The following is a 24,420-nucleotide window of genomic DNA, read 5'->3' on the forward strand; positions in this document are numbered from 1 at the left end:
GGCACAGTTAATGATTTTTTTATTAAAATAAGAAAGGAGCACACTTTTATTTTCAGCCTAATAAGAGGGTAACATAACTTTTTCCCTACTATAGAGGCCAACACTTGTAGCAGTTACTCTTTTGCCACTAAAAATCCAAGAATGACGGTTTTACCAGGTACATTTCCCCTACCCACATATTTAGGATTTTGGAATTTATGAAACCCAGTACTGTGGCGCAGAGTCTAACGTGCCACCGGTATTCCCAGTCTTCCACACAGATCCTGATTAGATTCTAGGCCACGTAAAGGTCTAGTTTGAATAAAAGGGGCAAAGATTTTTTACCAATCGAAGAGCTCCGAGATAAGGGGGAACTGGTCCTTGACAGTAATGGAGTTCAGGCCCCAGTAATCAATGTACGGTATCAGGTCTTCATCTTTTTTTCTTATCAAAGAATAGACCAGCTGCTGCAAGTGCTTTGGACTCCCTGATGAACCCGCGCTTAAGATTCTTCTTGACATATTGTGACACCACCTGGGTCTCAGGAAGCGAGGGAGGAAACACTCTTCCACGAGGGGGCATTTACCCAGGTAACAAGTCTATAAGAGTAGTCCCACTCCCGATGAGCTGGAAGGGTCTTGGCGGCTTTATTGCTGAACACATCTTTGAAGGACTGGTATGGAGCTCGAAGAGGGTCCTCTGTAGAGATGGTCGAACTCTGCATGACACAAGGTGGAGATAGTTAGCAGACATGTCTGATGGCACTGAGATCCCCACAACAGGACATAAGGTTCACTCAAATCTGAGGTGGGAGCATGCTTGCAAATCCACGGGAGGCCCCGGATAATCAAACTCTTGGCTGTCGGGAGTATATAGAACGAGGTTAACGCCTTATGAAGAGCGCCAACTTGCATGGTGACTTTTGAACTCCTGGTGTAGCCATAGGAAGTTTATTTCCGTCTACTCCGATAATGCAGAGTGAAACCTGTAAAGGCACACTAGGGATTCCGAACTCCTCAACTTTCTTGGCTGTAATGAAGTTGCCTTTGGTGCCCGAATCCAAAAAGGCCTTGAGAATTTCTGTGGATATCTCTTGTAGCAGAGTTACATTAATCGCAAATTGGGATGAGATGTTTTCTTTTGGGGTGTGCTGGAATGCAATCTGACCACCCCATGATCAGTTAGGCTTTCTCGTTTACCGAAGCTTGAGACAATGAGCAAGGAGGTGACCTGGTTCACCACAGTACAGGCACAGCTTAATCTTAATCCTCCACTCCCTTTCTGAGGCAGGGAGACGCGATTTCCCTAACTGCATGGTTTCTCTGGAGGATCAACCAGAGCTGTGAAATGAAGAGCAAGCTTGAAGCTGAAGCGTCGGGACTGCTCCCACTCTCATACCTTTTCTCTACGGCGGAGTCTAAAGATGTTGGCAGTTCTCTGGACGCCAGGACATCCTTAATTTGCTTGGAAAGTCCTTGCATGAATGCGGCAACCAGGGCATAGTTGTTCCATCCCAGTTCTGAAATGCACTGCATACTGTCCCGCGGACTGGTTGCCTTGTCTTAGTTGCAGGATACTTGATGCTGCAGAAGACATCCGTCGAAAACCTTCCTGAAGGCTTCCAGAAATGTTGCACTATCGTTAACCAGCAGACCATTTCTCTCCCACAGCAGGGAAGCCCATGCTAGGGCCTGTCCGCGCAGCAGGGAGATTACATAAGTCACCTTAGTTCTCTTGGAAGAAAAAATTGCAGCTTGGACCTCAAACTGGATAGAGCACTGATTCAGGAATCCCTGACAACCTTTTGGGATCCCCATCAAATTTAGAGGGATTCAGAATCCATAGTGGCATAAAAGCTCCGGTAGAAGGAACAGACACCGCATGTGAAGACGCTAACTATACCGCAGACGACTGGTAGGTATTGATTTGCTGCATCAGTGTCTGTAGACACTGATGCAGCAAATCAATACCTACCAGTCGTCTGCGGTTTTCCAGCAATTACCGTGGTGAGGAATTACCAGCAATTACCAGCAATTACCGTGGTGAGGAATTACCAGCAGAATCCATGTTGGGCCAGAGTTTTGGATGCGGCCCTCAGACTTGGTTCCTGAGTACAGGTGCCGGTGTACTCTGGAGTGGAGCGGAGTACGATGAAGGCAAATAAGCGTAGTTGACAAGCCGGTTTAGAACCAAGCAGATAATACAGTACCAGGGATCAGACAATATCATGTCAGGAATGTAGCTAAAGTCAGGAATGAGCTGTAGAAACCTGAAGGAATAAGGACACTGGAGTAAAGTAATGGAGCCTATACTCTGGCACCTGTCTAGTGCCCAGAGTTCAAATCTATTTAAATCTTTCTGCAGGTTGGCGTGCGCACCCCTAGGTGAGCCATGGCCACCTGCACTTTGCAGCAGCAGCAGAAGACAGAGGGAAGGAGCTGGGAGCAGGAACACAAGCAGTGGGTGCAGGGAACTCCCCGCCCGCTGCCCAGTGCTGCCGGACCTGGTAAGCAGCCGGTGTCCAGCACACAGTGACAAGCTTTTTAGTAATGTTACTCCCTTTTGAATACATCTGATCATTCTTGGACATATTCCTTATTATTAGCCACCATATGTGACAATGTTGGGTCAACGCACACAAACGGATTGCACTTCTTGAGTCAACTTTTATAGTTGTAGTCACTGGGCAACACATTGAGACTGCAGCACAAGTGGTACTCAAACCAAACCCACTGCCTTTATCATAACAGCCTACACTTATTGCAATTGTTAAACATAACTAGCTGTGCATGCAGTTAACATAAAAACACATAAAATCCATTTTTGTTGATTTTTTTTGGTTTGTTAGGCATAAATACCAGGCGTAATGATATGTTACAAAACATCCTTTAATTACTAATAAACTATACATATTAAATGCTTCATTTCTACAGAAAAACAGCCTCATCATTTCCCTGACTTGTTCTGCAGTGTCTTCAGTTCTGTACAGAAATCAATTTATATGACTGTTCCTATGTGTAAGATTTAATATTCTGTTTGCAGCAATCGGCTTTTGAAATCTGAAAAAAATGTACTTGAGCTGAAGGACTGCATAACAATGATTTAATATTAAATAGAAGTAGCTCTGAGAAAACAATCACAAAATAACAGTTAGGGTTCCCACTTCATCACGATCCACCTGCTGAAATAACATCATACATTTTGGGGAATTGCTGAAGCATGTCTTATGTGTGGAGAATGAGCCAAAGGAAATCTGCCGTACAAGGCCTCTGTCCTCTGTATCCACCGCTATGAAGGCCTCTACCACTTTCCCAATTTCATTTTCTTTGATTTATGTATTTTTGGCAGTGTTTATCCTCTGTTGGTCTTGGTAAGATTTAGAGTCCTCCCATGGACGAGGGCCTCGGATGTTCATCCAGCTATCAAGGTCCTTCTGCTTAAGCTTCTGTAGATGACAGGTGAAAAAACAGAGGATGAGACCAGACCACTGTATGATGACAAAGTGGCCCTGATGCTGAGGTGGGAGTAAAGCAAAAAAAAAGTTCAATTAACTTTGCACCTTGGCAAAACCATGCTGCATTGCAGGTGGGGCAGATTTACAATGTGCAAAGAGATTAAAGGTACGTACACACTTGGCGATATTTTGGATGACTGAGCGATAACGATATCGTTCAGCCGTTCACTATATCGTCCAATTTGAACGCAAAAACTATGAACAATAACGACAAACAATGCACGCTCCCTCAGGTCGTTAGTCTTTGTCGTTCAATGCCCGAACACGCAGGCCATCCTGATGATATTGTCAGGTTGTTGCATGTTCGGGAATGAGGGAGGGAGCCCGTTACTGAACGATATCGTTCAGTGTTTGTGCTCAATGTTGTTAACGACACTGAGCACACCCCTGCCGGGGACACACTAGACGATGATGCTCAGGAAGCAAATTGTCTAGTGTGTATGCCCCATAAGCCTGCATACACGCGGTACGATATCTATGAACAATATAAACGATAACGATATCGTTCAACGATATATTGTTCATATCGTTCATTTTTATGCAGTGAATAACCAACGATGCACGTTCCCGCATGAACGATAACGATATCTATGATCGTCTGTACATGCAGGCCAACTTGCACAATATGGTCAACTTTGCCTGTGCAGAGATGTGGCAGGATGACTTCACTGAAAGAGATCTTTCAAATCGTTGGTGATACAGATCGTACCGTGTGTATGCAGCTTTAGATTTGGGAGGGACATGTTCAAACTCAAATATAAATTGCAGTGTAAACATAGAGCTGTCCAGCATTTGTGGGCTACATGCAACAGCAGCCAATATTTACCCTGCATGCAAAAATAATAAAATGTATATGAACCCCTTGCTTTGCAATATAGTTTGTCCTGGTGCATGCAAAGTTACTTGCTCTTTTTTGCTTACTCCCAACTCAGAATCAGGCCCAGTACTTAGACAAACTATAGGGATTTTATAAGAATAAAAGCTAAAACATGATTTAGCACATTTACACCCTGAGAAGCAAATTATTTAATTTAATTGCATTTTAAATTAATAAAAGCTAGCAGACCCCTCCGACCGTAATGCCCCCACCCCTAATCCCCCACCGAACCAAACCAGAGTCCCCTAGGCTTCCTCAAATCCTCTTAAATCCAACCACTAGCGGATGAGTTTGGGGAGCAGGAGAACAATATCACATTCCTTCCAATTGTTGACTGATAAATCCCCGATTAACCAGTTCTGTATTAATAAAATAACCTAAGGCGCGGGGCCTGCATTGCTACTTATTACTAGGTGGTAGCGCAGTTTTGACCAACAAACATGTAAAAATAGAACATATAATAACGGTGGCCAAAAACATAAAACTCTAAGCCTGACCTTTGCTGGAAAATATCTGTATATGTTATTTTATAATATGTTGAATAATAAATTTAACAATGTTTTATTACAAAATAATAAAAGAAAAAAATACAATTACGGTATTTGTTTATAAAAACACATTTTAAAAACAAAATTGAAATAGCTTATCAAAACAAGGCATAGTTCCATAAAGATATTATGGGGCTGATTCAGAGGTGAACACAGAAGCGGCTGCGTCAATTGCGGTCGCCCGTCTGTGGCTTTATGTGAATGCTGCTACAAAGTCCTTTCCTTTTGTACATTTGTGCCTCCTGGACTGAGACTCACACTTGCTATATCGGTGCACACCGTCATACCGATTGGTGCATCCTATGGCAGGTGCAGTTTCTACATCAGAGTATGTAGTTATGCAGAAAGGGCATATCTGCGCACGCCCAAAAGGGGTGTGTCTTTAAGCTGCGATCCCAAGCCGGGCTGCCCCCAATCGCTGCTATCAGTGTGAATGGATGCTGGGCACACGCGCCTGGCATCCATTCACTGGCGGTGACCTCTACACCACAGTTTCCCCACTCGCGGGACACTGCGACCAGTGGGTGGGGACGGCACCCGCAGGCTGTATCAGCGGGGCGACGCACCGGAGGGCAGGGTGCTTTTTGCCCTTTAGAAATAGGGCAGGGTGCGGCGCCCCTCTAAAACAGCCTAGTGGGAATGCTAAGTATGGCCTCCCATGTGAGCGGTTGGGCATCTGTGCACGCAACCACTTCTACCAATAAGCCCCACGTTACTCCCATAAGACGCTCATAAGATGGACCATCTCCATGCTTGCGATAAGACACCTCCCTGCCACTGCCCAGGAACGTCCACAACACTTCCATTTGGGACCCATGCGCTGTGTGACTTAGACACGTGCGTAGTAGCAGCAAAATCGCTCCACTGCGTCCGACATGGTTAGTGTGCCCTCTTCAGAATCTGCCCCTAATGGTGATAATCTTATATATTAACAATTTGTATTATATAGGTTTAGTGATCCTCAAGACTGATTACTCACTGGCTTTGCCAAACGGTATTGCAATTTATTGGTTATCCAGTGATTGCACTTTGGTTGGTGGTGGTAGTGGTTGAATGAATGACACGCCAAATACCTTTATGCAGTGAATAGTAAATCGAACATGGTGTATGAAAAACAGCACTACGATCCAAACACTCCTGAGTGCAAGTGGGTATAGTCAGTCACTGGAATCAAAGGGTTCCAACCACTGTTACAACATGCTATTAGAAACTTGTATTTTGATGCCAGTGGGTACGGGGGCATTAGTGGGTATGGGGGCTTAAGTTGTTAGTAGCAATTTGTTCACTGATAGAAGCAGGAGTTAAACCAACTTTCCATTTCATCCTAATCTGTGAATTAATCACTTGCTGATACATAGTACTGTACAGAGAATGCCAAAATTAGACAAGAAACATGCCTACTCCCTGGCAGAGCTGAAATGTAGCCTTGTTTTATCAGCATCTGCTATTATAAGAGAGCTATGGCCACCTTATACACCGGGCGGATAAACGACAAAAGAAGTTATTAAGGCGTGACAATGAAACCATCACTCATCCGCTGGGTGCAGGACTGGTTTATGCGTCAGTAGATGGATATAAACACAGAATATACACATTGAGGTGTCAGGTGCATCCCCTATGGCAAATAACGGAACACAATTTATCCCCATGAAAAGTGCATGATCACAAGACACTACTCAGTCACAGACACAGATATGGGCTGCAAAAGGAACATACAAAGGAACCATCTTTCAAAACAACAAAACAAAACAAAAACAAAATGACATAAATAATAAATCAAATCATAATGTAAAACCTGGCATACAGCAGATAGGCACACATGCCAACTACAAGAGTACTAGACATCAGAAAGTAATTTTACATTCATAATGTGGTGCGGCTAAAGGCTCAGACTGAATAACAAGGACACACACACATGCGGGAGACGGCTGCTCCGATATAATATTTGCAAGCTTAGATGACAGAGGTGCTCTGCTGAGCGACTCAGCGTGACACTGGCTTCATGTGGCATCCACCATCATGTCAGTGACACTGTATGCAAATGAGAGAGACAAACACTTGAAAGCAGCTTTTTTTTTTTTAACCATATTTACATGTGAGAGTTGCCAATGGCTCATTCATCACAGGCAAACTGCATTTAACATGCTATTAAAGTGGAACGGTCACATACATGAGGGGAAACATCCATTTGTGAGGCCAACGTATATTCATGAGAATGTAGCCAATCAATGCACTTGGAACCAGTACCTCATGAATATCAAGTAGAGGTTCCTAGCCGACTGGAGAACTGCACGGCACGTAGGGTGAGAGGTCCATTTTAAAAATGCGGCAGTCAAAGGGATTGTTAATCACCATGACAATCACGCTTAGCATTCACATGAAATGATCTGCATAGGAAAAAAATGCCTCAGCTATGTTCAAATACTTGTTCACCTTCCAATGGTATGCAGTCGGAATGCCGACCGTCTAATCCCTGCAAGGGTCTAATGACAGGCGTCGAAATCCCGACGCCTGTCATTTTATCTACGCCGGGAGCCCGACGCCCGGCATACCGATGAAAGGTAAGCTGGGCGCAGACACCCGCGGGGGGGAGGGTTAGGTTAGGTGCCCCGGGGGGGACTTAGGGTTAGACACCCCCCGGGAGGGGTAAGGTTAGGCTAGGGGAAGGGAGGTTAGGCACCTCCGGGGGGAGGTTATTTTTAGGCACCCCCCCGGGACGGGATACTTGGGTTTAGGCTGCGGGGAAGGGGGGGGGTTAGGTTTAGGGGCTTAGAAGGGGGGGTAGGGTTAGGCACTTGGGGGGAGGTTAGGGTTAGGTACCCCTAAGGGTGGGTTAGGGGGGGGTCAGGTTAGTTTGTACTTACTTTAGCTGCTGTCAATCTCTTCACTGGTGCCAGTCTTCGAAAATGTGTCCGGCGGTAAATCATACCGATCCCCTTCCAATTGTTCACCCTCCTATTAGCACTAAGGGTCAGGGCCCTTCTTCCCTAGCACTATCCTTGCTCCCTGTGCTCCATTTCTCGTCTCCTAGTCCCTTTCAACGACTCTGACTCTGCGCTTGGCCTTCATGGTGTACAGTATTCACTGAGTGCAGAACTGTGTGTATACGACATGCTGGCCGACATTCAGCTCCCTCCTTCCGGGAGGGAGCTGAATGCCTGCATACAGCAGGGGGCATGGTCGGGCATGACTATATTGGGGCGGGGCCGCACAATTACATCATAGTGGCCACGCCCCTCTTCACAATGCCGAAATTAAAAAGGTATTGTGAATCAGGGCCGGGTTTTTTTTTTTTTTTGTTAGAACGGCCTCCTGGCCGCTCGCATAGCTGTGGGTGACCACCCACAGCTACAGCAAGCGGCCATGATGATGGTCGCGATGGTCAAGACCATCGCGACCATCGGGCTTGCAACGAGACCCTTGTGGTAGGGTCTCGTGGCCGCAAGCCCCAGAGAGATTTCAGCTCTAACAGCACTCTGATGTCTGTGGGGCCGCCCCCAAACGACAGGCGTTCTTATGGGAACGCCTCAGTTTGGGCAGCCACCCCCCCGGCCCGCCCACCAAAGGGGGCGAGCTGTCACTCAACATTGAAAGCTCGCCCCCTTTGTTGCGAGACCCAGAGCGACGGATTGCCCGTCGCCAGCCAGGTCTCGCGCATGCGCTGTGGGCCACCATCGACCCGGTTGCGAGCGCTCAGCGCTTGCGACCAGGTCTGAATCAGGCCCTCTGTGTATCCAGTCCCCGTGTTCTGTACTATCCATCCTATGTGTCTCAAGTTGCACCTTAGTGCATTAAGTTCCTGTGTTCTGTAGTACCTCCAAATTCATCCTGTGTGTCTCATTATTATTCCAAGTCTTCAGTCTCTCCCAGGTGCCTGTCCAGAGGGCCGCGACCTGCTCACTTGGCGAAAACCATATCCCAATTGGAGGGGTCACTGGATAAAACCACCAAGTGGGTTAGACTTCGTGGCTCTGGGCAGGTCTTGCCAAACCTGGGTTAGACCGCAATTGGAAGACTTAATCTGTCACCCCCGTCATATCCATACCCCTATCCTAAAACCCCCCGGTTCTTAACCTCATCAGAGGTAGTTCCTGTGCTGGTTGTGACACATTAGCATTTAGTCCAATGGTGAATTTCCCATTAGGCACATGCCTAGGGGCACCACTTTTTGGGGAAGGGGGGCAGAACTTGGACACTTGTTTTATTATTATCCGACCCTGATTTAGTCACAGATGCGACTGCTTCAAAAGATGGTAAAGCGGTCGTAGCATTGTGCAGCTCAAAACGAGCCCCATGACTTGATGATTGTGCAGGGCACATACGTATAAGATCAGAAGGAGGCATGTGGTCAGGAATGTCAGGTGCACTTGTCTGAAGACTCAAACATATCTATCATTATTGAAGTCATAGGACCATAATATGTTGACATTACATTCTGCACATTACAGTAAAATAAGTTGGGGCCCGATTAAGAGCTACAAGCAGTTCTGTCTGCGCATGGTTCTAGCAATTACTCAGCAAACTCTGCACGTATCAAGGGCTGAATGCACAACTCAGACCAATTACAGGCCATTCAGCATTGTAAAGATCTCAGTCATATCGCCACTTGTGGCTAAGTGGGTGTAACTGGGTGGCAAATGGGTGTACACAAGGGCTATTCGGATGTGAGGGCATCTATCTGAATTGCACAAAGAACAGGGCTGGTGTAAAGGCAGGCCGATGAGGACAGTTACTTCCCCCAGAGCATGAATGGATGGAGCGAGACTCCGAATACAGATGGAAATCTGCCTTTCTTTCAAAACACGGAACGCGACCGCAATTGTGACCACTTCAACTCTGAATAATACCCATAGTTTTGCCAAAAAATAAATATATAATACTTGAATCTGTATTCACCAAACACAGCAAAATCATTTTGACATCACTTAATGTGACAGCTGGTAAATGGAATGGTCACAATCTCTCTGCCCCAGCTTTGTACTAACAGACTGCAATATAAATGTATGCCTATTACCGGCTTTGTATAACATACTAGCTAGAATGTAATCTCTCATATTTCAGAAACAGAATTTCCACACCAGAATGTCAACATGTTCTGAATGTTGACAGAATGCAGACATAGACTTTGACAACATACAAAAATACAAACATACAAAAAGGTCGACATGTTCATAATGTCAAAATTAACATGTTTACACCAGAATGCCAACATTTCGCCCCCCCCCCCCCTTAGGCCCCATAACACTTCACTATTTTCATTTGTGTGGTGCCCTGGGGTGGTTTGGCTGGGCTGGTTTGGGGTTGCCCCATGCCCCATACGGAATACATACGATTTACCGCCGGCCGCATGGCCGGCGGTTCTAATCCCGTCAGCGGCATTCCGGCAGAGGAGGAAATCCCGATAAACAAAGGTAAGTATTGACTAACCTAATTCTACCCCCTAACCCACCCTTAGGGGTACCTAACCCTAACCTCCCCCCCAAGTGCCTAACCCTAACTCCCCCTTACCCTAGCCTAAACCTAACCTCCCGGGGGGGTGCCTAACCCTAAGTCCCCCCCCCCCCGGCACCCTAAACCTAACTCAACCCGTGGCTGTCCGCGCCCGGCTTACCTTCGATCGGTAAGCCGGGTGTCGGGCTCCCGGCATAGGTAAAATGACAGGCGTCGGGATATAAACGCCTGTCATTTAACCCCTTGCCGGGATTAGACAGTCGGGAAGCCGACGGTCGGGATTTCGTCCATCGACTTCGCGACTGCTTCCCCCCCAGACATGAACCCCTATAATGCAGACTTGCCTACTCTCCCTGATTGTCAGGGATACTCCCTGAAATAGTAGCAATCTCCCCGAATCCCTGAAGAGTCTAGCAATATCCCTGATTGCACCGTACCCACATTATGTAGCTGATCTATATATAAAAAAAACAGATATATACATTCAAATGGCATAATCAGTGCCATTTCCCTGCATTACTTATAAGGCACAATATTCCCTATAAAAAAAGGATTGTTTGAAGGGTCTGCGCTAGGATATATACCAGTGTAAAAAATATTGACAAATTGAATATACCAATGCCAATGTGCTAATACAAACAATTTATTGGATATATAACAATTAAATAGATTGACTGCAGTCAAATGTATGTAGGTGTATATGAGCTTTAAACATTAAAAACAAGAACCAACATATTCTTGTACCATTAATATACAATCCACCTGTATTAATCTGAAATGAGAAAGTCTCTTATCAGCTGATTTTTGAAGCTGTAAATAACAGTCTACCAGTATATAATTGCCTTGGTATATTCAATTTGTCAATATTTTTTACACTGGTATATATCCTAGCGCAGACCCTTCAAACAATCCTTTTTTCTTGCAATCCAATTAGGGGATATAGGGGTCTATTTACTAAGCAGTGTTAGGAGAAGTGAAGAGTGAAAAGTGATAAGGTACCAGCCAATCAGCTCCTAACTGCCATCTCACAGGCTGTGTTGTTGAAAAATGACAGTTAGGAGCTGATTGGCTGGCACCTTATCACTTTTCACTTCTCCTAACACTGCTTAGTAAATAGACCCCTTAGGCAGGAATCCCCTGTTTTTAGGTCAGCAGCTGAGGATATCGGAGACTGACACTAATTAGCGCACCTGGTTCTTTTTATTTAGTTACAATGATCCCTATGGCTACATGCATTTTCTGAAAAGTATCAGTGTGTTTTCATCAACGAATAGATCTTACTAACTGCTTTGAGATCATTTACATTTGGATGCAAGTCAGATATATGACACGCCTCTCACATTGTAGCAGTACAGTCCACTTTACCGCCGCGCTCATAGGTACTGCTTTCACATTCTCCCTGAAATGCTTTTGCAAAAGTAGGTAAGTATGCTATAATATTAAGGCCTTACCAGATGAGGTTACCTTGACGTTGGTGGGTAAGCTCATAACTTGGTCTAATTTATGCCAAAAACCTTGTATATTAGTTATAATTAGTACATTTATTATAACTCTAATGGTTGTATGGTGCACCTGCTCTCGTTTTGTCTATGTTGTATACTCAGTCTCAGCTAGGTAGCACATCCCATTACAAGTAGCTAGGGTGTGCAGTCTAGGCCCCCTCCCCCTAATAGGTTTCGGATTAGGCTAAAATAAGCAAAAGCCATATGTCGTCATTCTGGTGTTGACGTGTTAAATGTCAACATTATGAACAGGTCAACCTTGTTGCATGTCAACTAGTGATACCACACCTGGGAGGGCATACATGGTGAATGTGGGGGGACCCTCATAAACAGCTTTTGCACACAGACCCACCACATTCCTAAAAAGCCCCTGTAACTAAATACACAAATTCACAGTATTAAATATTTTAAGTAAACGTAATAATTTATTTGATCTACCTGGTGCTACAGCATTAGGCACGCCAGAGTTCAATCTTTCAATCACCGGGAAACTGCTGCATTTTTTATGCGGCCGCTATATTTGCTATAAGCAGCCCCCTCAAACCTGTCTTTGTGATTTTATTTAAAATCCTCTCAGCCCGTTCTCATTTCCAACTCAGCTCACATGAAGTGACAGAGAGAGGACAGCATGTAGGAAAGGTTATCTTTCAATTAATCTTTCTCTGATATTTAAAGCAAGTTTACACCAGTTCCCAAACTCAGATGTGTAGTTGTATGAATGTAAAACAACTCTGGTCACCCCCGTGCTAGCAGAATATTGTACATATCTACAACTATTGTTGTGCTATTATGCTTTTCGCTTCTCCTTTGAATAAGGAAAAAATAAAAAACGTAAAAAGATAATCTCACTTTAGGAATATTTTATCTTGATCGCACAAGCTACTTTTACATGAAAGAATGAAAGCCAGCATTTTGGCAGAGCATGCTAAATATTTATGGTCTTGAAAGCTTACATAAACTTTTAACAATATTAAACAAAACAATAAAAAAAAACAACTACCCTCCTGCTGTCCTACTGAATAGTACAGGGGTGAATCCCCATTTTCTGCACTGCTGGGATCCCTAGTTCAGAGAAGTGAAGTAGGCAACAGAAGGTCACTTTGTTGGTCCTCCTGTTTTTTCATGTTGCAGACATTGCAAGTCCCAGTACTAATAGTTCCCACCTCTGGGGAAATGTAATAGCCTGCCACTTGCAGGCATCGGTGGGGTTCCAGTGTTTAAAAGTGGCAATCATTTAAAAAACAAAAACCTGGTTTTGTCTTTAAAATCATTGCCACTTTAAAACATTGTGCAGACTTGCCCACTCCCAGACCCCAAACAGCTGCAGCCAATCAGGATGCGGCTTTATGGAACTGCAAGAGAAGGCTGCCAGATCTTACACATCTTGTAACATCGTAGTAGTACGCAAACCATCAGGTTTTCGTACTTCTTTAAAACAGACTCAATTTGTGTTGAGAGTAATGGAGCTATTCCACTCTCTGCGCATCGTAATTCTATGTAGCAGTGTAATATATTGGAGAGCTGCGAAAATGTGTGTTAACTGCAGCCGAGTTAAGTTGTGGGGGAGTCAGTGTTGCTAATATTATTGGAGGATGAGTACTGTGTGTATGTGCCTAATCACTAGCAGAGTGTAGATGTATTCATAACAAAACTATTAAATCAATAGATATAAAGGGATGTACATCCACAACATTTGTTCACATCAATGGCAACGAGGGGCCTAGCGATCATAATCAGACTTCTTGCAACAACAACTGGTAGTCTATTATTGCCAATTATTGTAGCAATAAAAAGCTGTAATTCATCCTGCATTTATCACAATAATTTTACAGAGGCATCTGTCAGCTACTCTGCTTTCCCGGGAATACTGGTTAATGCTCTCTTTTGCTTAGTTATGGCTCTGTATGAGATAGTCATATATAATATGGAATCAGAAATTAGGCATACACACCATTTCAGAACTTAAACATTAAGGAGACAAAAGAAAGATCGGATCCACCGGTCCGCCAGACGCGCATTTCACCTTGTGTAACTTGATCGCAGTGATCAAACTACACAAGGTGAAACGCGCGTCTGACGGTACGGTGGATCCGGTCTGTGCATGGAACAGATTGCACAAATGTAATCCCTGGTATTATTGCAAATTTGTATGACACACTTTAATTTTTTGGAATATTCTATGTCCTTCTTCAATTTTGAGCCACATTAATTACAGTGAGTCTGTTATGATAATGATTTATAGCCTTATTTATAGGCTGACTAGACTATCAACACATCATTGCAATTAGACCCATCTATCTAATTTACTTGGCTGATTATTCTTTGATGTTTTCATGTTTGAGACATCAATTACAGAATATGGGCTATAATTGTGCAGGGCTGATTATTTATTGATGTTTTCAATCTTTTGAGACTCATCATTCCTAACTATGTATATAGTTACCCACCTGATATATTGTTTTATTGTTGCTATATAGGGATGTTTTTACTAATTGAGTAGTCCAGTTTAGTGTGACCACATACCATTAATACCTTTATCTCATCATTGTTCAGTGGGACTCTCATTGGGATCCTCTGTAAGCTCACCTCTGCGCTGGGTTTTAACCCATCAGGGGGAGCTCCAAGCCTCTCCCAAAAGCAAATCTCATCCTACAGTAGGTCTCGTTTCCATCATGGCTTGGGTACAGAGGGCCTAATTCAGACCTGCTCGCGAGCGCAGGACGCTCGCAAGCAGGTTGATGGTGCCCTAAAGCGCATGCGCACGACGGAGGGAGCTCCGTCGTGCGCATGTGCGAGACCCGGCGAGCGACGGGGTAGCCGTCGCTCGGGGTTCTCACACCAAAGGGGGCGTGCTGTTGATGGTGACTGACAGCATGCCCCCTTTGGTGGGCGTGCCGGGGGCGTGGCTTCCAGATGGAGGCGTTCCCATGGGAACGCCTACCGTCTGGGTCCGGCTCCACTGACATCACTAGTGATGTCAGTGGGAGTGATTTTGGCTCTGATAGAGCCAAAATCACTCCAGGGCTTGCGGCAGCGAGACCCTACCGCAGGGTCTCGTCGCAAGCCCGATGGTCTGGACCATCGCGACCATCATCATGGACACTCGCATAAGCTGTGCGAGCGTCCAAGAGGCCGCTCCAAGTTGAGGTAGGAGGGCCCTGATTCAGAGCGAGCGCTCTGGTCGGAGCGTCCGGCTCTGAATCAGGCCCAGAGTACACTCTCTCACCGCATCCGCAAAACACAGAGGCTGCAGAAGCGGATAGGTGCCCCATAAACAGTGATCTGCTTTCATTTCTTCTAAGCTAACTGGTATTATTGAATTCCATTGGAAACCTAACACAAACAAATGTGTCTATCATGTATATGATTATCTATATTTGATTGCTAAACATCTCAATATCATATGCTGTTACCTCTAACGACCACATTTTTAGTCTTAAATAATTTTCATACAATAAACATGTATGATTAAAAAAAGAAGGGTATTTTTTGCTTAGAGTTATAACTTGCAATGCTGTGTGACTTATAGCCTCATCTGTTATAACTGTTTCATTTATTATATTGAATAACTACATGCAAATTACATAGCATTTCGGTTTCCATTAATTGTTTTTAGGTTGTTGATACGCTCTATATTAAAGACATGTACAGTAATTCTTATTCAGAGGATCTACACTAAGGGTGGGCAATAAGAGGCCCCCCAGCTGTTGTAGAACTACATATCCCAGCATGCCCTGCAACAGTTTTGCTATTTGCCCATGCTGGGATTTGTAGTTCAACAACACCTGGAGAGTCGCTTATTGCCCACCCCTGATCTTCACCATGAAACGATCAATAAGTGAGGTCAATGTTTTATGTAACCACAAACACCAGGGGTTCGTTGATAATTTTAACATATTTGTATAGTTATCTGATTATGGGGTCTATTTACTAAGCAGTGTTAGGAGACAGAGTGAAAACTGATAAGGTGCCAGCCAATCAGCTCCCAACTGCCATCTCACAGGCTGTGTTTGAAAAATGACAGTTGGGAGCTGATTGGCTGGCACCTTATCACTTTTCACTCTGTCGCCTAACACTGCTTAGTAAATAGACCCCGTCAATGTTTGCTAATATTTTCATCGCAGAGTATTTTAAGCTGGGTACACACTAGACGATGTGTGTACACAACTATGTGACCCATGACCCCCTCTCCGACAGGCCGACATATCAGGCGGCCCGTACACACTGGACGATCCGGGGCCCGACCGCCCGAAATGTCGGCCCCTGCCGCATCCCGCTGCATGGAATAGTCAGCCGCATCGTCTGATTGGACTGCATGTAGAGAAGATCAGATAATGCGACCGATGACCACACGGGAGCGTACACACTGGACAATTTTAACGATTTGTTGTTCCGATGCATAGGAATCGGCCAAATCGCTAGTAATATCGTGTAGTGTGTAGGTGCCTTCAGATCATATGTACATTAGTACTTATAAATTGATACAAACAATATTATCTTTACTCTAGCTCTTTGTGAAACTATATTAGACCAGACTAGCATCATGTTAGAGATAGAACAGTTCCCTGTTCATCATTCAGGGTGCATGTGTCTGGGCCTGGAATGGGATTGGAATCAGAATACTTGTATACTTAACTTTCAACTCACTACCCTACCCCTTTTCTTCTTTTTCTCTTTTGCAGTGTTCATTCTAGCACCCTGCCGCTTTTACAACCCGTGCAGTTCCTCTTTCCTGCCTGGGGTGTCACTCTCTGTTCTGGTGTTTCTAACACACTTAGCTAATGTAACAAACCGATGAGCTACAGACCAGTGCGTGCTAGAAGCACCAGAGCAGAGAGCGACACCCCAAGCAGGAAAGAAGAACTGCACATGCTGCGACAGGTGCAGGGTGCTAGAATGAACACTATTTTTGGATACAGTTATTAACATTTTAATTTATATAAATAAAAGCTAATTTTTCTCAGTATTTCAAACTATTATTTAAGAGTGCCCCAACACAGTCTCTCTTTTATTCTCATTAATGATTACCGCTGTACATTATTGCCTCCGAGTGCACCACCAACTTAGGTACAACTGAGAGATCCTCTTATTAGGTGATTTATTAATGCATTATTGTTGGTTCTCAATTCTAAAATTAACATTCTCTACTTGAAGATCTATTGAGATCCTCTGCAGAATCACTTTTCTCCTTCTAGATACTATTTCAGAACTTCTCAACTGACGCAATGGACAGAAGGAAACTTCGGGATATATGCAGGGTACATTGTATTCTACAGAATATCATGACATACAGGTATTACCTAACACCTTCCCAGGCAGATCAGTGGGGTGGTATAAAACACCATTAATTAAAGGGGAGTATGGAAAACAGAAATGTCTTTTGTAAGTGATACTAAAACACGTCACCTTGTGTCTTCTATACCATTAAAAATGTTCCCTAAGACACTCTGTCAGATGCACCTATTCTGAAGCAGTGCAACGTTAAATACAGTACCATTCAAATATACTGTATACCGTGTTGGAATGAGGTATGAAGGGCCCAGTCTGGGAATGCAGTAGTAAGAGGACCAAGCTTAAGGGGCATGGTCAGCCACCAGAGGGAGTGTGGCCAGCCACCACAATGGGACTTGGGGCCTGATTCAGCAGCATACGCAATTGCAACTATGTAGGCAGATTGTCCGATTGTTCAGTACTGCACATGTGTATGCACTGCACTGCATGTGTGTTGCAATCGCACTACGATTATGCACGCAGATAAGAATCCATCGCCGAATGAGTGACAGGCCGTGAGCGTTTGGGGGTGGTGATGGGGAAGTGGTCAGAGAAACGCAAGCCTGTGTGTCCGTTGGAATGTCATTGCATGGGCATGCATAAATTACCCACTGCGATTGCATACGCAGCTTGAGTACTCACTGCGTGCAAGGAGACTTGCAGTTTCTACGACGGGTCAGAGCTGCTGTAATTGTGCGTGACGGGCGATGTGCTTCGATGTTACCGATGTAAACGCAGGACTGCGAGGTATTACAGATGTGAGAAAGCAGCAGTGGGTGTCTCTATGCTGGCTGAGCGGTGGCAGACATTAGCATATTTTCACAGCTTCATTGCGTGCGATCACAATTGCGATCCATACTGAATCAGGCCCTTGGACAACTATTAGAGAGGACATAGTCAGCCTGAAAAAACAGGGCCCTTTTATAAAGGAGGAGACATTGGTGTGTCAGGACCACCCACTTTGATTGGCAGGAGGGCTGATATTGGTGTCAATGCCACAGAAATAAGCCCGGCACCCGTTTATCAATGTTTCTGCTCCACCAAGCTACTGACCCTCTAGTAGAGTGAATTGAAGTGCAAGGTCTGGAACCTGCCCCCTAAAGAAGCACTGGGGACGACCGGGGATTCCTCTGTACACCTGTGGGCCAGTCCAACCTGGACGGTATATAGAAAAAAAATCTATTTAGCTTAGAGTAGATCACCTTAATTTTACCACTAAAGGGGCCTATCCATTACATGACCTGAAAAACTGAACGTCTAGAGTTCAGTCCTTCAGGTCGCGGGGTGCGGTACCAGCACTGAATGTCATTCAGTGCAGGAGACCGACCTCCCTATCTGCTAACATGTGGAACCTGACGAGCCTAGTCAGGTTGACCAGCATGTTCAGCAGATAGTCGGGGTTGCTGGTCCTTGCCGGCTATCCATTACACGGCTTTGGGAACAATGCGGCCAAAACCTCCTGGTTTTGGTCGGATCGTTCAAAAAGTTGTGTACTGGATAGACCCCTTAACACTGAGATACTTGCTGGAAGTCAGTATTGTGCTTTCCAAACATCAATTGGACATGGCAACTGTGCTTAGAAATGATTTGTATCTAAAATACAAGATGAGTGAATTCTGTAGAACCAATAATTCATGTCAGACTTCAGCAACTGTTTTTTTATTTTTTTAGAAAAATAATGTAAACATAAATTGCTGTGTTTTCCTGTCACATTTCTATAATGGAGACAAAAGAAAAGATTTGAACATTTCTGCAGCAGAACATCCCTAGACTTACCAAGACAAAGGGAAAGAAAGCCGAATTTAGTCTGTTATCAAAACTCCTCCATTGTTTTGGTAACTGTAGGTGTCTCTTTTTTGCTGTGATCTATTAACGTGTCTCAATAAGTGATGGTCTGGAGACAGTAAGTGATGTGCTTATTCACTACGCAACTACTTGGGAATCGGATTTTAAAATCCGACAAAAGAACACTCAAGGCCAGTTTTCAGCATTTCCCAATAATAATAATAATAGCTACAATACCCAGAAGACCTCTATATTTCACACAACCAATCATCTCACACACAAAGCAAACTCTGTGCTGAAACAGTAAAAAAAGCTCCTTTAAAAAATAAATGTCCTACTTTGTCCTGTGCTTTAGGTGACAAACATTCCTTATAATCTGTTTTACATGTGCTCAGCCCAAGAACAAATCATCTTTGCTGATAGGGAGAGATAGGATGGCTTAGACAAATGGTGTCTACTGAGAATGTTTGTGTGCTAGGAATGCACCAGCAATAACAGAAACTGGCTCATACACCCCTTGTGAGGAACAGGGGAGAGAATGATTAGAACACTAAAAAGGTCGACAAGCAATAGGTCGACTTCATATGGTCAACAGTCGATAGGTACAAAAAGTCGACATGGATGTAGGATGACAGGATCAAAGGTCAACATTGGAATGGTCGACACAAAATGGTTGACTTTTTTTGTTTTCTAACCCTAATATTTACCGTAACCATCCCTCCTAATGCCTAACCCTAACCATCCCTCCTAATGCCTAACCCTAACCATCCCTCCTAATGCCTAACCCTAACCATCCCTCCTAATGCCTAACCGTCCGTCCTAGAACCTAACCTTAATCCACCGGTAAGTGCCTAACCCTAACCATCGTGGTAAGTGCCTAACCCTAACCATCCCTCCTAATCCCTAACCCTAACCATCCCTCCTAATGCCTAACCGTCCGTCCTAGAACCTAACCTTAATCCTCCGGTAAGTGCCTAAACCCTAACTAAAACAAACATGTGTTGACCATTTTTGTGTCAAACATTTGCATGTTGTCATGATTTACCTGTCGACCATATGGTGTCGATCTTTTTACTTTTGACCTTTCATCGTCCAACCGAGGAACAGAACCTGTAATGCTGAAGCTATGACTCCATATTAGGGGTGTATTTATTATAAAGAAAAAAAAAACCTAAATTCATCAAAACTGAGTGTTTCAGTCAGGGACAGGGCATCTTCCTATTTAACAAGCTGTGTCTGGGACAACATGTATGGCATGGGGAATCAGGGCCGTACCTAGGGGTTTGTGTGCAGTGCTGTCACCAAGGGTGCAACAGTCAGTGCCCCAAAACACCTGCATTAGGAGCACTCACCCTTCAGCCTGTAGAGCAGGACACTACGGGGGCATTGCCTTACTTCCTGGTGCCGGCGACGTCACATGTTCGCAGGTGTGGCCAGCATAGGATGGTACAGAGATCTGCTCCGGCTCGGTGAGGCAGCGGTGGTACACGTATCACCTACTATCTCATGCCAATCCCAGAGTTGATAAACAGAAAAAAATGCTCTATTATTTAAATTATGTATTTTTACCATTGTTACTTTCTAATTCTAACTTTTGATCATTCATTTTATTAAACTATTTATTATTTTTTAATTTTAATTGTAGCTGGCAATCCTGGGTTGCGCATACCCAGAAGAGGATGCAGTCATGTGACCGGCGGCCGCTGGTCACAATCCCGATGACAGAATGCCGGCTAGGGATTATTGATAGGCATCGGAATACCGACGCCTATCATAATCCAGACGCCGGAATACAAAACATTGCGGGCCCAATCGAGGTAAGTCCGGAGCGCACGTCGGGGGAGGGTTAGGTGGCTCCTATGGGGACTTCGGTTTAGGTACCTCCTATGGAGACTTCGGTTTAGGTTAGGGTTAGGCACCCCCTCGGGAGAATTAGGTTTAGGGAGCGGGGGTTAGGTTTAGGCACCCCTCGGGGGAGGTTAGGGTTAGGCACTAAGGGGGGGAGTTAGGGTTTACGTACCCTTAAAGGAGAGTTTAGGGGGAGGCGAAGGTTAGGTAGTTTACTCAACTCCGTCGGGATCTCTGCTGTTCGGCCTGCCGGCATTGGTGATTCTGACTGCCGGGTTCTCGTCCGGTGGTCATTCATACAGATTCCCTCAGAACGGACCCAAATTGGCTTGCAAAGTGGTAAGTCTCTTCTTTCCACAGCTAGCCAAGTATTGCCAGGGGGCTGAGCATTGCTCAAATGACATAGTGAAACTTTAACTCTAAATTCCTGTGATAGAAGATTTTCTATCGCTGCATTTGTAAAATCTCTTCTATTGCTAAAAAATGATAAATAGACGCATAAGGCGACCAGCTAAAAATATAGTTTTCTTTTTTTTTTTTACTACTAATGCATATGAAACATGTCAGAAGTCAAATAGCAGTCTTTGCTTGTTCTTTGTCCAGTCCATTAGACAGGCAGATCAAACTGCAATTATTTAAGGTCTTCTAGCTCCACCAAGCTCTGGAATATGCCTTAAAATGTACATAGTTATGTTGAATACAGTCATTTTTTTTTTTTGCTTCAAAAGAAATTCCAAAATGGAAATTTGTCTTCTATGCAGAATGGAAAATCCCGGTGTCCTTAAACTACCTGCATCTTTTACCTGCCACCTAGAAGAGATCAATCGGTATTCAGTGAATTACACCATTAGAGGAATACTAGCGATTTCCAGTCTAAATCAATATCAAGGCTTGCGTTCGTATGTTTCATCATACTATTGTATCTTTCAGCAATTCCACAAAACTAACACTTACAAATCAGGTTATCCGTGTCCTTGTTAGCAGCAAGTGTTAAGGAAAAAATAATAGGAGTTCAACAGGTTATAACCTTTAATGTAATATCTTATGTTTTAAAGTGTAGGAGAAACCAGAGGAGCTGAAGGAAACACCCGAAAACACAGGGACAATAAGCAAACTATTGCCCTGGGCAGAAACAAACCCAAACCCTGCACTCTGTAGCAGCAATGCTAACCACTGTGCCAAAATGTAGGGTTATATTTACTAAAGTGAGTTTTTAGAATTGGAGATTTTGCCCATAGCAACCAAGATTCTAGCTATTATCTTCTACAAGGTGCTGGATAAATGTTAACTAGAATCTGATTGGCTGCTATGGGCAACATCTCCACTTCTAAGAACGCTCACTTTAGTAAATATACCCCTTAGTGTTTCTCAACCTAAATGGGTGGGGGGGATTAAGAATGTGGGGGACAAAGGGCCTGATTCAGACCCACTCGCGAGCGGCTGTCCGCTCGCAAGTGGGTGGATGTTATGCACTGAGCATGCGCACGACGGAGGGAGCTCCGTCGTGCGCATGCGCCAGACGCGACGAGCGAAGGAAAGTCCTTCGCTCGTTGTGTCCGATCAAAGGGGGCGTGCTGTCAATGTTGATTGACAGCACGCCCCCTTTGGTGGGCGTGCCGGGGGCGTGCCTCCCTGACGGGGGCGTTCCCACGGGAACGCCTCCCGTCAGAAGCCGGCCCACTGACATCACTAGTGATGTCAGTGGGAGTGATTTTGGCTCTGATAGAGCCAAAATCACTCCGGAGCTTGCGGTTGAAAACCTCAACCGCAGGCTCCGGCTCGCAATTTCGATGGTCGCGATGGTCTCGACCATCGCGGCCATCACAAAGCACGCTCGTATAGCCTGTGGGTGGTGACCCACAGCTATACGAGCGTCCAGGAGGACGCTCCATGAAAATGGAGCCCGGCCCTCATTCAGAGCGTGCGCTCTGCTCAGAGTGTACGGCTCTGAATGAGGGCCAAAGTCACTAATTTAGGACTTTTTTCCTGAATGCCTAAGACTATTGAAATGGTACCATCAAATACAGTAGTTGTGGTTGTACAACATGTCTTAGGGAGGAATGCAACCAGCGCCTGTAAACTATTGAATGGTTAAGCCATTGATGCTGTGCTTCTCTTGGTGAGTAGTGGAAAAATATAGTTTGTGCATATGCAAAGAATCTCTGTAATAACACAGTGTACGGCATGACATCACCAAACATCGGGAAACCACCAGCAGAACAAAGAGGTTGATTGAGACCATTTGCTCCCTGCAATTTGTGGCATCTATCAGAGATTTTTATGTTTGTTCATGTGAGGGATGAAAGGAGAACCATTGCACATGCAGTGTATGGCAGTATAGCCACACTTGCCTACTTTTGAAAAAGCATTTCAGGGAGATTGTGAAAGCAACACCTATGAGCGCGGCGGTAAAGTGGGTGTGTCCTGCGACATTTGAGGGGCGTGCCAAAAAAATTGATTTACATCTAAATGTAAATGACTCCCAAAGCAGTTAGTAAGATCAATGTGTTGATGGACACACACTGATACTTCTCAGAATATGCATGTAGCTATCATTGTTCATTATAACCAATGCAGGGAAATGATACTAAAAATCCCATTTAAATGTACATATCTCTGTTTTAATGGGGGTAAGGTGCAATCAGGGAGATTGTTAGACCCTTCAGGGAGTCAGGGAGATTGCTACTATTTCCGGGAGTCTCCCTGACAATCAGGGAGAGTTGGCAAGTGTGAGTACAGCTTCCCAATAGGTCAGAATAAAACAACATGGACAAGGGTAATGTCACAGACGTGCTGTGGACACCAGCAGTTTTCCAGCACTCAGTCCCTCCTGCTGTGACACATTTACGGGGAGAACACACTTAAGGGGCCTATCCATTAGCAGATAAAATGAACGATATATCGTTCAATCGTTCATTATATCTGCTAATGGATAGGCCCTGAACAATAACAGATGCGCACTCCCTCGGCCGATAAATCGCATCTATCATCTCTCCAACATGTTAGTCAATTATCGCATATAGCTGTACGATATTAGCAATATCGTGCAGTATATATGCGGTAAACAACGAAAGATATTAGCAGCAGCTACAGAGAAAAAAAAATCCACTCCCTGAATGTCGTCATGCGATATCGTTCGTCGTTTGCCAAAATCTGTCATGTACATGACAGATATCGCTCAGCACAGCCACCGGAATTTTCAAGGGATATCTTTTGTCTTTCATCGCTCAGAAATCATCTGCTAATGGATAGGCCCCTGTACATTGTCACAAGGGAGTGACAAGAGTTTAGAAAACATTGGGCCTGATTCAGACCCACTCGCGAGCGGCTGTCCGCTCGCAAGTGGGTCGATGGTCTGCACTGAGCATGCGCACGACGGAGGGAGCTCCGTCGTGCGCATGCGCCAGACACGACGAGCGAAGGACTTTCCTTCGCTCGTTGTGTCCGATCAAAGGGGGCGTGCTGTCAATGTTGATTGACAGCACGCCCCCTTTGGTGGGCGTGCCGGGGGCGTGCCTCCCTGACGGGGGCGTTCCCACGGGAACGCCTCCCGTCAGAAGCCGGCCCACTGACATCACTAGTGATGTCAGTGGGAGTGATTTTGGCTCTGATAGAGCCAAAATCACTCCGGAGCTTGCGGTTGAA

The 24,420-nt window shown here is 44.7% G+C and overlaps 1 protein-coding gene across 2 annotated transcripts in view; it reads right to left on the bottom strand.

Annotated features, from left to right (window-relative positions):
• Positions 1 to 2,849: 2,849 nt before the first annotated feature.
• Positions 2,850 to 24,420, bottom strand: part of COX16 (cytochrome c oxidase assembly factor COX16) — a 98,966-nt gene continuing 77,395 nt past the window's right edge. Inside the window, exon 4 of one of the 2 annotated variants that reach the window (XM_088471302.1) lies at positions 2,850 to 3,424. In XM_088471302.1, the coding sequence (XP_088327428.1) occupies positions 3,311 to 3,424 (114 nt within the window). In that variant the 3' untranslated portion in view covers positions 2,850 to 3,310. The remainder of the gene's footprint in view (positions 3,425 to 24,420) is intronic. The other variant, XR_015878313.1, reaches the window with a different exon arrangement.

Source organism: Taudactylus pleione, unplaced genomic scaffold (genome assembly GCF_031769625.1).
Source record: "Taudactylus pleione unplaced genomic scaffold, aTauple2 ptg000113l, whole genome shotgun sequence".
NCBI lineage: Eukaryota > Metazoa > Chordata > Amphibia > Anura > Myobatrachidae > Taudactylus > Taudactylus pleione.